The sequence below is a fragment of the Pelodiscus sinensis genome, chromosome 1 (assembly GCF_052426305.1).
Source record: "Pelodiscus sinensis isolate ZL-2025 chromosome 1, ASM5242630v1, whole genome shotgun sequence".
Taxonomy (NCBI): Eukaryota; Metazoa; Chordata; order Testudines; family Trionychidae; genus Pelodiscus; species Pelodiscus sinensis.
Genome location: NC_143052.1, coordinates 4,646,702 through 4,658,704, shown reverse-complemented (window position 1 = coordinate 4,658,704; position 12,003 = coordinate 4,646,702). Strand labels below are relative to the sequence as shown.

General features: G+C 72.6%; 1 protein-coding gene across 2 annotated transcripts in view; it reads left to right on the top strand.

Annotated features, from left to right (window-relative positions):
• Positions 1-9,058, top strand: part of KCP (kielin cysteine rich BMP regulator) — a 28,389-nt gene extending 19,331 nt beyond the window's left edge. For both annotated transcript variants that reach the window (XM_089777962.1, XM_089777963.1), the window contains 11 exons: positions 817-899; positions 1,336-1,435; positions 2,104-2,192; positions 2,505-2,607; positions 3,062-3,204; positions 3,468-3,640; positions 3,874-3,985; positions 4,861-4,962; positions 5,176-5,340; positions 6,432-6,732; positions 8,353-9,058. In XM_089777962.1, the coding sequence (XP_089634088.1) occupies positions 817-899; positions 1,336-1,435; positions 2,104-2,192; positions 2,505-2,607; positions 3,062-3,204; positions 3,468-3,640; positions 3,874-3,985; positions 4,861-4,962; positions 5,176-5,340; positions 6,432-6,732; positions 8,353-8,570 (1,589 nt within the window). In that variant the 3' untranslated portion in view covers positions 8,571-9,058. The remainder of the gene's footprint in view (positions 1-816; positions 900-1,335; positions 1,436-2,103; positions 2,193-2,504; positions 2,608-3,061; positions 3,205-3,467; positions 3,641-3,873; positions 3,986-4,860; positions 4,963-5,175; positions 5,341-6,431; positions 6,733-8,352) is intronic.
• The last annotated feature ends 2,945 nt before the right edge of the window (positions 9,059-12,003 follow it).

The window sequence follows — 12,003 nt, the reverse complement described above, 5'->3', positions numbered from 1 at the left end:
CCCCCTGCTGGACTGGGCTGGACTGGAATAGCCTGGAAACCCTCCCCATAGCGCCCCCTGCTGGACTGGGCTGGACTGGAATAGCCGGGAAACCCTCCCCATAGCGCCCCCTGCTGGACTGGGCTGGACTGGAATAGCCAGGAAACCCTCCCCATAGCGCCCCCTGCTGTGCGAGGCCAGGGCTGGGCTGCGTTTCACTGGTTGGTGTCAGGGAGTGTGGGGGAGTCCCCGGCCCTGCACCCCCACCCGCACCCAGGGGTGAGATTCAGCCGGCAGGTAGAACAGAAGGTGTGTGGGTTCCCAGGGACCCAGCGTCACCCAGATGCCTTGTCACAGGAACCAGGAGCAGCCAGTACCATCCACCTCTGGGAAAGGGGGGCCCAGAACCCCAGCCCAGGGCCCCTGCCCCGGCCCCCCAAGCCAACTAGGCTCCCTTCTCCCCCCGCCCCAAGCTGCCCCGTCTCCTGCCTTGTCCTGCTTCCAGGCCCGAGGTGTAATTGGCTGCCGTGAGAGACTGAACAGACTTCCCCAGTGAGTCATGCCTGGCCTCCCCCTCCTCGTGCTGCAGTGCCCAGGGAAACTGAGGCACGGACACACAGCGTCACTGCAGGGCAGCATAGGACAGTAGGAACGGCACACAGCACAACAAAGCAACCAGTGACTGTAACAAGCGAGTGATCACGGGACTACTGGTCCGTTCCTGTCGCAGTCGTCTGGTGCTGGCCCCCCCAGGCAGGCAGGGTGGGGTGGGGCGGGGCGGGGTGGGGCTGTCACATCTCACCCCCCATCCCCGCCCCGCTACCTTTGTGCTTGCAGAGGCCTTGACCCAGTGCACGGCCGAGCTGGCCGGGAGGGAGCTGCCAGCGGCTGACGACCCCTGTCACACCTGCCGGTGCCAGGTACAAGGCCTGGGCAACTCCGTCCCTTCACCGGGCAGCAGCCTTGGCCCCGGTGTGTGATCAGCCCCCCGCCCCTGCACCTCGGGGAGGAAAGCCCCAGACCTGCTCTCAGCCCTTCGCAGCCCAGGATGCCTTGCTCGGCCCCACCATGCAGCCACCTCTGGGGCGGGGCAGGGCAGCATAGAACAAGCCATTCGCCTCCTCTCCAAGCCCCATCTGGCTGACTATCTGGCCCCCCAGGCTTCCTTTGCCTTGCCGGCAGCAAGAGAAAATCGGGGAGGCAGTTCCAGGCACACGGCCGCCCCCCGTGTGTGTGGAGGGAGTGGGCCAGGGCCCGTCCCGTGTGCCTGTGCGGGCGTGTGCTCGTGTCGCGGCCGGGTGCCAGGCGGGCGCACACGCCCTGGCTGCATCCCAGCCCCCTCACCTCTCCTTGCAGGATCTCACCTGGGTGTGCGTGCGCCAGGGCTGCCCGCCGCTCAGCTGCCCGCCGGCCGAGCAGTTCACCCCCCAGGGCGCCTGCTGCCCCGTCTGCGACGGTGACGTATGGCCAGTGCCCAGACGCCGCGCCGATGGGCACGCTTTGCTGGGGGGCGGGGCACCGAGCAGTGGGAGGTTGGGATCTGGGGATCCCTGTGCTCTAGGCAGCACCAGCTGGGCATGGAGCCCTGCAGCTGGGGTGCTCGGAGCTGGGCAGCCTCCCCTTCTGGGATAGCCCAGGCCAGGCCCAGGGGGGCCCAGGGCAGGGACGCTGGCTGAGCCAAGGGGAGCTGGGTGAACCCCCGTGCGGTCTGTCCAGGCACCCTGCAGACCGCCAGCGCAGCGCTAGCTCTGAGCCCTGCCCATCCCGGGCCGATAACTCTGAAGCCTAGTGACAACGAGGAACCAGTCAGCACCAGTGGTCCCTGTAAGTTGGGCACGTGGGCGGCCGCTCGGGGGAGATTCCAAGGCCGCCCGGCTGATTGGCAGAGCGCCCCCAGAGCGCCCCTAGCTGGGCTTTTTGTTTCTCCTGGCGGTGCACAGCCGCACATGCTTCAGTACACGTAGAAAAAAAATATTCCACACATGGATGGAAGCGCTTACAGGGAGCATTGCTCCGCACCCTCCCCCCAGCCCATCGTGGGGCTCCCTGGGAACCATGCTGCTCCCTCCCTGGTCGCAGGGAGGTCTGGGGGCAGCGGCTGACCCCCCCCCCCCGCCCTTGCAGGGTGCGTGATAGAGGCTGGCGAGCGCCGTGTGGCGGACGGGGAGAGCTGGACCGACAGTGAGGACAACTGCATCAGCTGCACCTGCAGTGTGAGGCCCAGCGCCCCCAGCGCCCCCAGCCCCCACCCCTGGCTCAGCGTGTCTTGCCCTGGGGCTCCCCTCCCCCCCCCCCCCCCGTCCCGGCCTGGCATGTCTGTGTCCCTCCCTCTCTCGCCAGCCAGCACTGCGATTTCCCAGGGGCCGGGCAGAGAGGGGCTTTGCTTGGGGCCCCCTATGGACACTGGAGGGGAAGCCGGGGTCTCTGGCGGGGCCACGTGGCACCTGGCCCGGGGGGCGCAGACCAGGGGGCCGTGCCCGGCCCGAGGGCGGGTGCGACTCCGCTCCGGTGTCTCTGCCACGCAGCGGGGCCACGTGGAGTGCCACATCGCGGAGTGCGCGCCCGTCCAGTGCCAGGGCGGCCTGCGGAGGGTGCGGATGCCCGGCTCGTGCTGCTACCAGTGCCAAGGTAGGAGCTCTTCCCGGCAGGCTCGCTGGGCTCAGGACCCCAGGGGCCAGGGGTTCAGAGACGCCAGGCTAGGGCACGAGGGGGGTGTCCAGCACGGCGCCAACCCCTGGCTGGCAGATCCCAGAGGGCGGCCCAGCATTGCAGCGGGGGCCCCTGAGACGGAGGTTAAACAGGCTGTGCACAGACTGGCACCTTCGGCTGCGTGAGGCTGGCCAGTGTGGGGAAACTGAGGCACGGAGTGGGGAAACTGAGGCACAGAGCTGGGGAAGGGGCCCTCCACACACTCCACAGCAGCCAGTGGCGCCTTCTGTGTTCCCGCGCCATCTAAGCGGAGCAGGGTGGGCAGACCGGGCACCGTGCCTGGCCTGCCACCTTGTCAGATCCTGCCTGGCCCTGGCCACCGTCCTGAGGTCCTGGGGGCTCCCCACACTGCTGGCTCCATCCTCTGCCCCAGACCCGGACGGCTCCTGCTCCTACCAGGGCCAGCGGTACCAGGCCGGCGCGCACTGGCCGGTGGACGCCTGCACGACCTGCTCCTGCGTCTCCGGGGAGGTGCACTGCCGGAGCCAGCGCTGCCCCCCGGCCGCCTGCGCCGCGGTGAGTCCCGGCGAGGCCCCTCCCCTCCCGGGCTGGCAGCTGGCTCCGCCTCCACGCTGGTCGGACCTGCCTCTCCGGCCCATGGGGGGCGCTAGTGTCCTTGGAGCAGCCTATCAGGGCACGGTCCAGGCCGGGAAAGTCGGTTTTATTGCGCCGGGAGCGGGCCCACGGCGCCCCATGGCCATGCTGGGGGCAGGCAGGCGGATGGAAGGGGGCAGCCAGTACGGGGCACCTGGGTTTCCTTAACGGCCCCCTCTGGCCAGGACGAGATGCCCACGCTGGTGCCGGGCACCTGCTGCCCTCGCTGCCTGCCCCGCCCCGCCACCTGCCTGGCCTTCGGCGACCCGCACTACCGCACCTTCGACGGGCGGCTGCTGCACTTCCAGGGCACCTGCACCTACGTCCTGGCCCAGGACTGCCAGGGCGGGGACTTCAGGTGAGAGGGGGCACGGCAGACGCGGGGGGAGGGCGGCCCAGGAGTAAGAGCTGGGGGCCAGGATTCCTGGGTTCGGTCCCAGCTCTGGGAGGGGAGTGGGTCCTAGTGGGTAGAGCAGAAAAAGTCTGAGAGCCAGGACTCCTGGGTCCTATCCTAGCTGTGTCCCTGGCCTAGTGGGGAAAGTCTCCCCCCGGCGCCCGGCCTACTGACTCCTGCCCGTCTCCTGCCCCCAGCATCCATGTGACCAATGAGGACCGTGGCCGCCCGGGCGTGGCCTGGACCAAGGACGTGACGGTGCGGATGGGGGACACTGTGGTGCAGCTGCTGCAGGACTGGCTGGTCAAGGTGCGATGGAAACCTTGGCCGGGTCGGATGCCCACGGCCCCTGAGCCTCTTCCCCCGCTGCCTGGGGCAGAACCGGGCCTGGGGCCCAGGCTGGCTGGGGGTACGCAGGGCCCGGGTGCCGTCCTAGGGAGGCTGGGCGGAGCGCACGGGGCCTGGGGCCCAGGCTGGCTGGGGGTACGCAGGGCCCGGGTGCGGTCCTAGGGAGGCTGGGCGGAGCGCACGGGGCCTGGGGCCCAGGCTGGCTGGGGGTACGCAGGGCCCGGGTGCAGTCCTAGGGAGGCTGAGCGGAGCGCACGGGGCCTGGGGCCCAGGCTGGCTGGGGGTACGCAGGGCCCGGGTGCGGTCCTAGGGAGGCTGGGCGGAGCGCACGGGGCCTGGGGCAGGCTCTGAGCAGGGAGGGAACTAGCTGCCAGCTTACAGGTCGCCTCCCATGTCAGGACGAGTCAGCGACCCCTTCCCTGCCCACGGCCCCCTGCCCATGGCAACCCCTTCCCGGCCCCCTGCCCACGGCCCCCTGCCCACGGCAACCCCTTCCCGGCCCCCTGCCCACGGCCCCCTGCCCACGGCAACCCCTTCCCGGCCCCCTGCCCACGGCCCCCTGCCCACGGCAACCCCTTCCCAGCCCCTTACCCATGGCAACCCCTTCCCGGCCCCCTGTCCATGGCCCCCTGCCCACGGCAACCCCTTCCCGGCCCCCTGTCCACGGCCCCCTGCCTAGATTCATGGAGGTTAGGTCCCTCAATGACAAACTTCCCACCGGCTCCCGCGCAGCGTCACCCGACTCGGCAAAGCCCCGGCCCCCAGGGGCCCCCTGCCCGGGCCCAGAGCTCGGGGCAAACACACCCCAGCCTCTCAGCCCTGCCTCCCCCCGCCAGGTGGACGGCCGGGCAGTGGCGCTGCCCTTCCTCCGGGAGCCGCACCTCTACGTGGAGCGCCAGGCCCGCGCCGTCCTGCTCAGCACCCGCCTCGGGGTGAAGGTAACCGCCGGGACTGGGGCCCCCGCCCTGTCGCTGTCTGGGGGGGCGTGGCATGGCAGGCCTTCCCTGCAGAGCCACAGCCGGCGCTGGCCTGGCCAGGGGAATGGCCAGATGCCAGGGTGATGGGCACCTGTGCAGGTCTCGGTGCCTGGTGGCTGGCTGGGCTCTGTGCCCGCACGCTGGGGGCCCTGCCCATCCGCCCTCTCCCCCCAGGTCCTGTGGAGCGGGCGCTCGCACCTGGAGCTCAGCGTGCCCGGCACCTACCGAGGCCGCACCTGTGGCCTGTGCGGCAACTTCAACGGGCTCCCGGAGGACGACACCCGCCTGCCCGCGGGGCAGCTGGCCCGCTCCGAGGCCGCCTTCGGCAACAGCTGGAGGGTGAGGGGGGGCTGGTGGCAGAGAGCCAGGCCCTGCGGCTGCCCCCCGGCCTGGCCCCTGCCCCCCATTGACCCCAGCCAGCTCCCTCCCCACCCCTCCGGCCCCTAACCCCCCCATTGACCCCAGCCAGCTCCCTCCCCACCCCTCCAGCCAGGCCCCTACGCCCCCCCCCCCCATTGACCCCAGCCAGCTCCCTCCCCACCCCTCCGGCCGCTACCCCCCCATTATCGCCAGCCAGCTCCCTCCCCACCCCTCCGGCCGCTACCCCCCCATTATCGCCAGCCAGCTCCCTCCCCACCCCTCCGGCCAGGCCCCTACCCCCCCCATTGACCCCAGCCAGCTCCCTCCCCACCCCTCCGGCCCCTACCCCCCATTGACCCCAGCCAGCTCCCTCCCCACCCCTCCGGCCAGGCCCCTACCCCCCCATTGACCCCAGCCAGCTCTCTCCCCACCTCTCCGGCCAGGCCCCTACCCCCCCATTGACCCCAGCCAGCTCCCTCCCCACCCCTCCGGCCAGGCCCCTAACCCCCCCATTGACCCCCAGCCAGCTCCCTCCCCACCCCTCCGGCCCCTACCCCCCATTGACCCCAGCCAGCTCCCTCCCCACCCCTCTGGCCCCTACCCCCCATTGACCCCAGCCAGCTCCCTCCCCACCCCTCCGGCCCCTACCCCCCCCATTAACCCCAACCAGCTCCCTCCCCACCCCTCCGGCCCCTGCCCCCCATTGACCCCAGCCAGCTCCCTCCCCACCCCTCCGGCCGCTACCCCCCCATTGACCCCAGCCAGCTCCCTCCCCACCCCTCCGGCCAGGCCCCTACCCCCCCATTGACCCCTGCAGCACAGCGCCCCCTAGTGCCCAGCCAAGGCGTAGGGGCCAGCACAGGAGAGCGCCCCCTGCTGCGCCCTGCAGCACAGCGCCCCCTAGTGCCCTGCCAAGGCGTAGGGGCCAGCACAGGAGAGCGCCCCCTAGTGCCACCCTGGGGCGCTGGCCTCCCAGCCCCTACTTCCACTCCCCACAGCCCATGGGGAGCTCCAGGGTGGGGGCGGGCAGGCGATGCCCCCTGCCCGCGCTGACGGTGTCTCCTGGGCAGGTGCGGAGCCGCAATGGCACGGGCGGGCCGTGTGCCGAGGGGCGGGACGTGGACCCCTGCAAGGAGGCCGGCTACCGGGCCCGCAAGGAGGCCAACGCCCGCTGCAAGGTGCTGACGGCGGGGCCCTTCCAGCCCTGCCACCCCCTGGTGCCCCCGGAGCCCTTCTTCGCCGCCTGCGTCTACGACCTGTGCGCCTGTGGGGCTGGCGCCGAGGAGGGCCTGTGCGCCGCGCTGGAGGCCTACGCCGCCCTGTGCCGCCGCGCCGGGCTGGCCCTGCACTGGCGTTCGCCCACGCTCTGCGGTGAGTGGCTGGGGGGCCGGCCCTGCCCCGTCCTCCCCATGCTACTGGGGGGGCGGGCTGCTGGGCTGGAGCGGGGCGGCCCTGCCCTGTCCTCCCCATGCTACCGGGGGGTGGGCTGCTGGGCTGGGGGGGGTCTGGTCCTGCCCCGTCCTCCCCATGCTACCGGGGGGTGGGCTGCTGGGCTGGGGGGGGTCTGGTCCTGCCCCGTCCTCCCCATGCTACCGGGGGGGCGGGCTGCTGGGCTGGGGGGGGTCTGGTCCTGTCCCGTCCTCCCCATGCTACCGGGGGCGGGCTGCTGGGCTGGGGGGGCAGCCCTGCCCCGTCCTCCCCATGCTACTGGGGGGGCGGGCTGCTCGGCTGGGGGGGGTCTGGTCCTGCCCCGTCCTCCCCATGCTACTGCGGGGGCGGGCTGCTGGGCTGGGGGGGGGTCTGGCCCTGCCCCGTCCTCCCCATGCTACTGGGGGGTGGGCTGCTGGGCTGGGGGGGGGTCTGGCCCTGCCCCGTCCTCCCCATGCTACTGGGGGGTGGGCTGCTGGGCTGGGGGGGGGTCTGGCCCTGCCCCGTCCTCCCCATGCTACTGGGGGGTGGGCTGCTGGGCTGGGGGGAGGTCTGGCCCTGCCCCGTCCTCCCCATGCTACTGGGGGGTGGGCTGCTGGGCTGGGGGGAGGTCTGGCCCTGCCCCGTCCTCCCCATGCTACTGGGGGGTGGGTTGCTGGGCTGGGGGGGGAGGCGGTCCTGCTCCATCCTCCCCATGCTACTGGGGGGGTGGGCTGCTGGGCTGGAGCGGGGCGGCCCTGCCCCGTCCTCCCCATGCTGCCGGGGGGTGGGTTGCTGGGTGGGGGTGTCTGGCCCTGCCCCATCCTCCCCATGCTGCCGGGGGGTGGGTTGCTGGGCGGGGGGGTCCGGTCCTGCCCCATCCTCCCCATGCTACCGGGGGGTGGGTTGCTGGGCGGGGGGGTCCGGTCCTGCCCCATCCTCCCCATGCTGCCGGGGGGTGGGTTGCTGGGTGGGGGGGTCCGGTCCTGCCCCATCCTCCCCATGCTGCCGGGGGGTGGGTTGCTGGGTGGGGGGTGTCTGGCCCTGCCCCATCCTCCCCATGCTACCGGGGGGTGGGCTGCTGGGCTGGAGCGGGGCGGCCCTGCCCCGTCCTCCCCATGCTGCCGGGGGGTGGGTTGCTGGGTGGGGGTGTCTGGCCCTGCCCCATCCTCCCCATGCTGCCGGGGGGTGGGTTGCTGGGCGGGGGGGTCCGGTCCTGCCCCATCCTCCCCATGCTGCCGGGGGGTGGGTTGCTGGGCGGGGGGGTCCGGTCCTGCCCCATCCTCCCCATGCTGCCGGGGGGTGGGTTGCTGGGCGGGGGGGTCCAGCCCTTTCCCGTCCTCCCTGTGCTGCCGGGTAGTGGGCTGTTGGTCCGGGGGGTTCCTGCGGGACAGGCTCTGTGCTGGCTCAGATGGGGAGAAGCAAGGGGCAGGTGCAGGCCCCTGGATAAACTGAGGCAGCCCCATGGGCATGGGGGGAGCGGTGGCTTCTCACTCTGGGGCTGAGCCCGGGGTGCTGGGGTCGGTCCCCGCCCTCCCCCTCTTCCCCCCAGCTCCGGGCCCTGACTCCCCCGTCTCCCCCCAGCCGTGGGCTGCCCCCAGGACCGAGGCTACGTCTTCGCCGAGTGCGGCCCGCCCTGCCCCAGGACGTGCTACAACCAGGAGGAGCCGCTGGGGGCCGTCGCGTCGCGCTGCTCCAAGGCCTGCGTGCCCGGGTGCCAGTGCCCCGCCGGGCTGGTGGAGCACGATGCCCGCTGCATCCTGCCCCGGGCCTGCCCCCGCGTCGTCCATGGCAACCGCTGAACCCGGGCGTTAACCCCGTGGGGAGTCTGGACCCCCCCCGGCCGTGGGGCGCCTGGCCCTGCCTGCCCCCCACAGCCACCGGGAGCCTGGCACCGTCCAGACACCCCCCGGCCACGGGTGGGGGCAAAGCCCTGTCTCCCCTTGTCCTCCCCGCATCCCCCCACCGGGCCCCCGGCCGAGCCCTCTCCCCACAGTGCCTCTGGAGGAAGCAGGCCAGGCCCCTCACCCTCATGCCTGGCCTCCTGGCTGCCCCTGAACCCCTGTTGCTGGGCCCGCAGGCTGGCACCCATGTGAGCCCTGCTCAGCACCCGGAAGCTGAGCTCTGTGCCGGGGTGGGGGGCTCCGGGTGCCCCCCTGGCCCGGAGAGGTACCAGGTGTTGACTGCACTGCCTCTGCGCCCCCCTCTGATGGGGCGCAGGCCGGTGTATTCAGTAGAGCGGTGGCGGCTGGGCCAGCCACGCCCACAGCAATAAAAGCCGTACCCAGGGGCAAGTGTCTAGGCCTTGACTTCTGGCTGGGGGGTGGCCCATCCCCTGGGCCTCTGGGCTGCCCAGGCCTCCCCATGCAGGGAGACTGGCCCACGCAGCGAGGGCGGTGACCAGACCCGCCCTGCCTGGGCCTGCTTGCACGGGGGCAGGGGGTGTAAGCGCCGTGGGCTCGTGGGACACGAGGGGATATCCGTGGCAGGCGAACCGCTGAGAGCCAGGCCTGTGAAAAGGCCCCAACAGGCACCACATCAGCCCAGCACCGTGCACCACGCGCGTGAACACACCAGCGGTTCCCTCAGCACTGCGGCTCACAGGACTGGGGGGGTTTTCAACCAGGGACCCCGGGACCGGTCCTGCGGATCCCAAAGGCCCACGCCCAGGGCCGCGTATTGCTCGGCTCTGACCCCCAACGCTGAAGCTAGGCCGGGCTGCTGTGAGGCGGCGAGCAGTGCCCGCCTGCCACGGGTCCGTGGGTGTCCCTGGCGGCCTGTGGGCACCCTGCCTGGATGGTGGCTTGTCAGCCACTCTGTAACCCCCCCCTTCCTCTCCATCACCCCCTTTCCCTCGGGGCCGGGAGGCTGCCTGCAGGCTGGCACCGACAAAGCCAAGCCCCTCGGAGCAACGTCGCCATCGCCCGCGTGCCAGGCTCAGAGCTCTGTGCCAACCTGGGCCCATCGCGCCGGGGCAGGCGGCCTGTCATGAGCACCAGAGACGCGGGGTCATGTCCCACTCCCGGGGGCCTCCCTGGGGCCTGGCGTCCCCCAGCACAACGGACAGGCTGTGAGTCGGATCCCCTGGCCTGCCCCGCTGAGCCGCATGTAGGGACGGGGAGGGAGCCGGCCCCTCTGCCCAGCCCCCCCCCACACACAGCGGCTCAGGTGTCGGGAACCCAACCCCGGCTGCCCATGTATAATTGAGGAGCTGCCCACAGCCAGGGAACCAGGCACTCGGTCGCCAGGAGCTACCAGGTAGAATCCCCCCGCCCCAGGCCCCCGCTGCCTCCAGGCCTGGCCCAGAGGCTAGGGTGATGGGCACAGGGAAGCACAGTGCCTGCTCCGGGCTGGTTCCTCATGGCCACAGTTTGGGTGCATCACTGCCCAGCAGGGGACACAGGCACTGCCCGTCTGGGGGGCCTCCTTAGCCCACTGCCAGCCTGGGGCAGCTCCCAGCCATGGGGTCCCTCCCTGGGTCAGCCCCCCCCAGAGCTGAGCTCTGGGGGCCCATCGTGACCCCATCCCGGCCATTGAACGGGGGCCAGGAGTGCCGGACACAGGGAGTCCTGGGGTCTTGACCCTGCCTCCCCCGCCAAGGCTGGCTGATCACTCGCTGCCCAAGATGGACCCGGTGCCAGGTGGGGAGGGGGATCCTGTCTTGGGGGGCCACGTGCCAGGTGAGACCAGCCCCACGCAGCCTGTCCAGCTCTCAGTGCCCATCACCTCTGCATCTGGGCAGCTGCCACGTGGGAGGGCCCTGCAGCCCGTTGCTGGCCAGGGGGACAGGGCTGTGTGCTGCATGCCTGGGGCACCCCCGGGTGTTGTGTTGGGGGGGGGAGCTGCTCTGCGGGGGCAGCGGGTTCCATGTGGGGCAGCCTGGGCTGCTCTTCCCTGGTGGGGGGCTGGGCTGGGCAGCTGGCTGGTGCCGTGGGTCACGGGGGCTACTGGCACCATCGTCCCCCCCAGGACGGCGGCTGCTGGAGATGCTGCTGGACACGCTGCTGGCGGCGGGACGACGGCACCGACAGCGGGTGCAGGTGAGCTGGGCTGGGGCGGCCTGTGGGGCGCGGGCCTGTGGGGCAGGCGGGCCCAGAGGAAAGGGGCAGCCCCCTGTGGCGGGTCCAGGGGCTGCCCAGGCTGCTGAACCGAGCCCTGTGCAGAGGGGGCAGCGCCCGTCGTCACGTGGCCTGTCCACGTGTCCACCAGTGGCTGGGGGCCGGGCCCCCATCACAGAGCCCCCCTGCCTGGCACGGGCTGAGCGCCGGCTTCCCACTGCCCTGGGGTCCGTGCCAGGGCCCAGCCGTGGCTGCCCCCTTGCGCCAGCCCTGCACGGCTCCGTGGCTCCCAGGGCTGAGCGGCAGCGTGAGCCGGCCCCCTCCCCACCCACCCACCCCTGCACGGCTCCGTGGCTCCCAGAGCTGAGCGGCAGCGTGGGCCGGCCCCCTCCCCACCCACCCACCCCTGCACGGCTCCGTGGCTCCCAGGGCTGAGCGGCAGCGTGGGCCGGCCCCCTCCCCACCCACCCACCCCTGCACGGCTCCGTGGCTCCCAGGGCTGAGCGGCAGCGTGGGCCGGCCCCCTCCCCACCCACCCACCCCTGCACGGCTCCGTGGCTCCCAGGGCTGAGCGGCAGCGTGGGCCGGCCCCCTCCCCACCCACCCACCCCTGCACGGCTCCGTGGCTCCCAGGGCTGAGCGGCAGCGTGGGCCGGCCCCCTCCCCACCCACCCACCCCTGCACGGCTCCGTGGCTCCCAGGGCTGAGCGGCAGCGTGGGCCGGCCCCCTCCCCACCCACCCACCCCTGCACGGCTCCGTGGCTCCCAGGGCTGAGCGGCAGCGTGGGCCGGCCCCCTCCCCACCCACCCACCCCTGCACGGCTCCGTGGCTCCCAGGGCTGAGCGGCAGCGTGGGCCGGCCCCCTCCCCACCCACCCACCCCTGCACGGCTCCGTGGCTCCCAGGGCTGAGCGGCAGCGTGGGCCGGCCCCCTCCCCACCCACCCACCCCTGCACGGCTCCGTGGCTCCCAGGGCTGAGCGGCAGCGTGGGCCGGCCCCCTCCCCACCCACCCACCCCTGCACGGCTCCGTGGCTCTCAGGGCTGAGCGGCAGCGTGGGCCGGCCCCCTCCCCACCCACCCACCCCTGCACGGCTCCGTGGCTCCCAGGGCTGAGCGGCAGCGTGGGCCGGCCCCCTCCCCACCCACCCACCCCTGCACGGCTCCGTGGCTCCCAG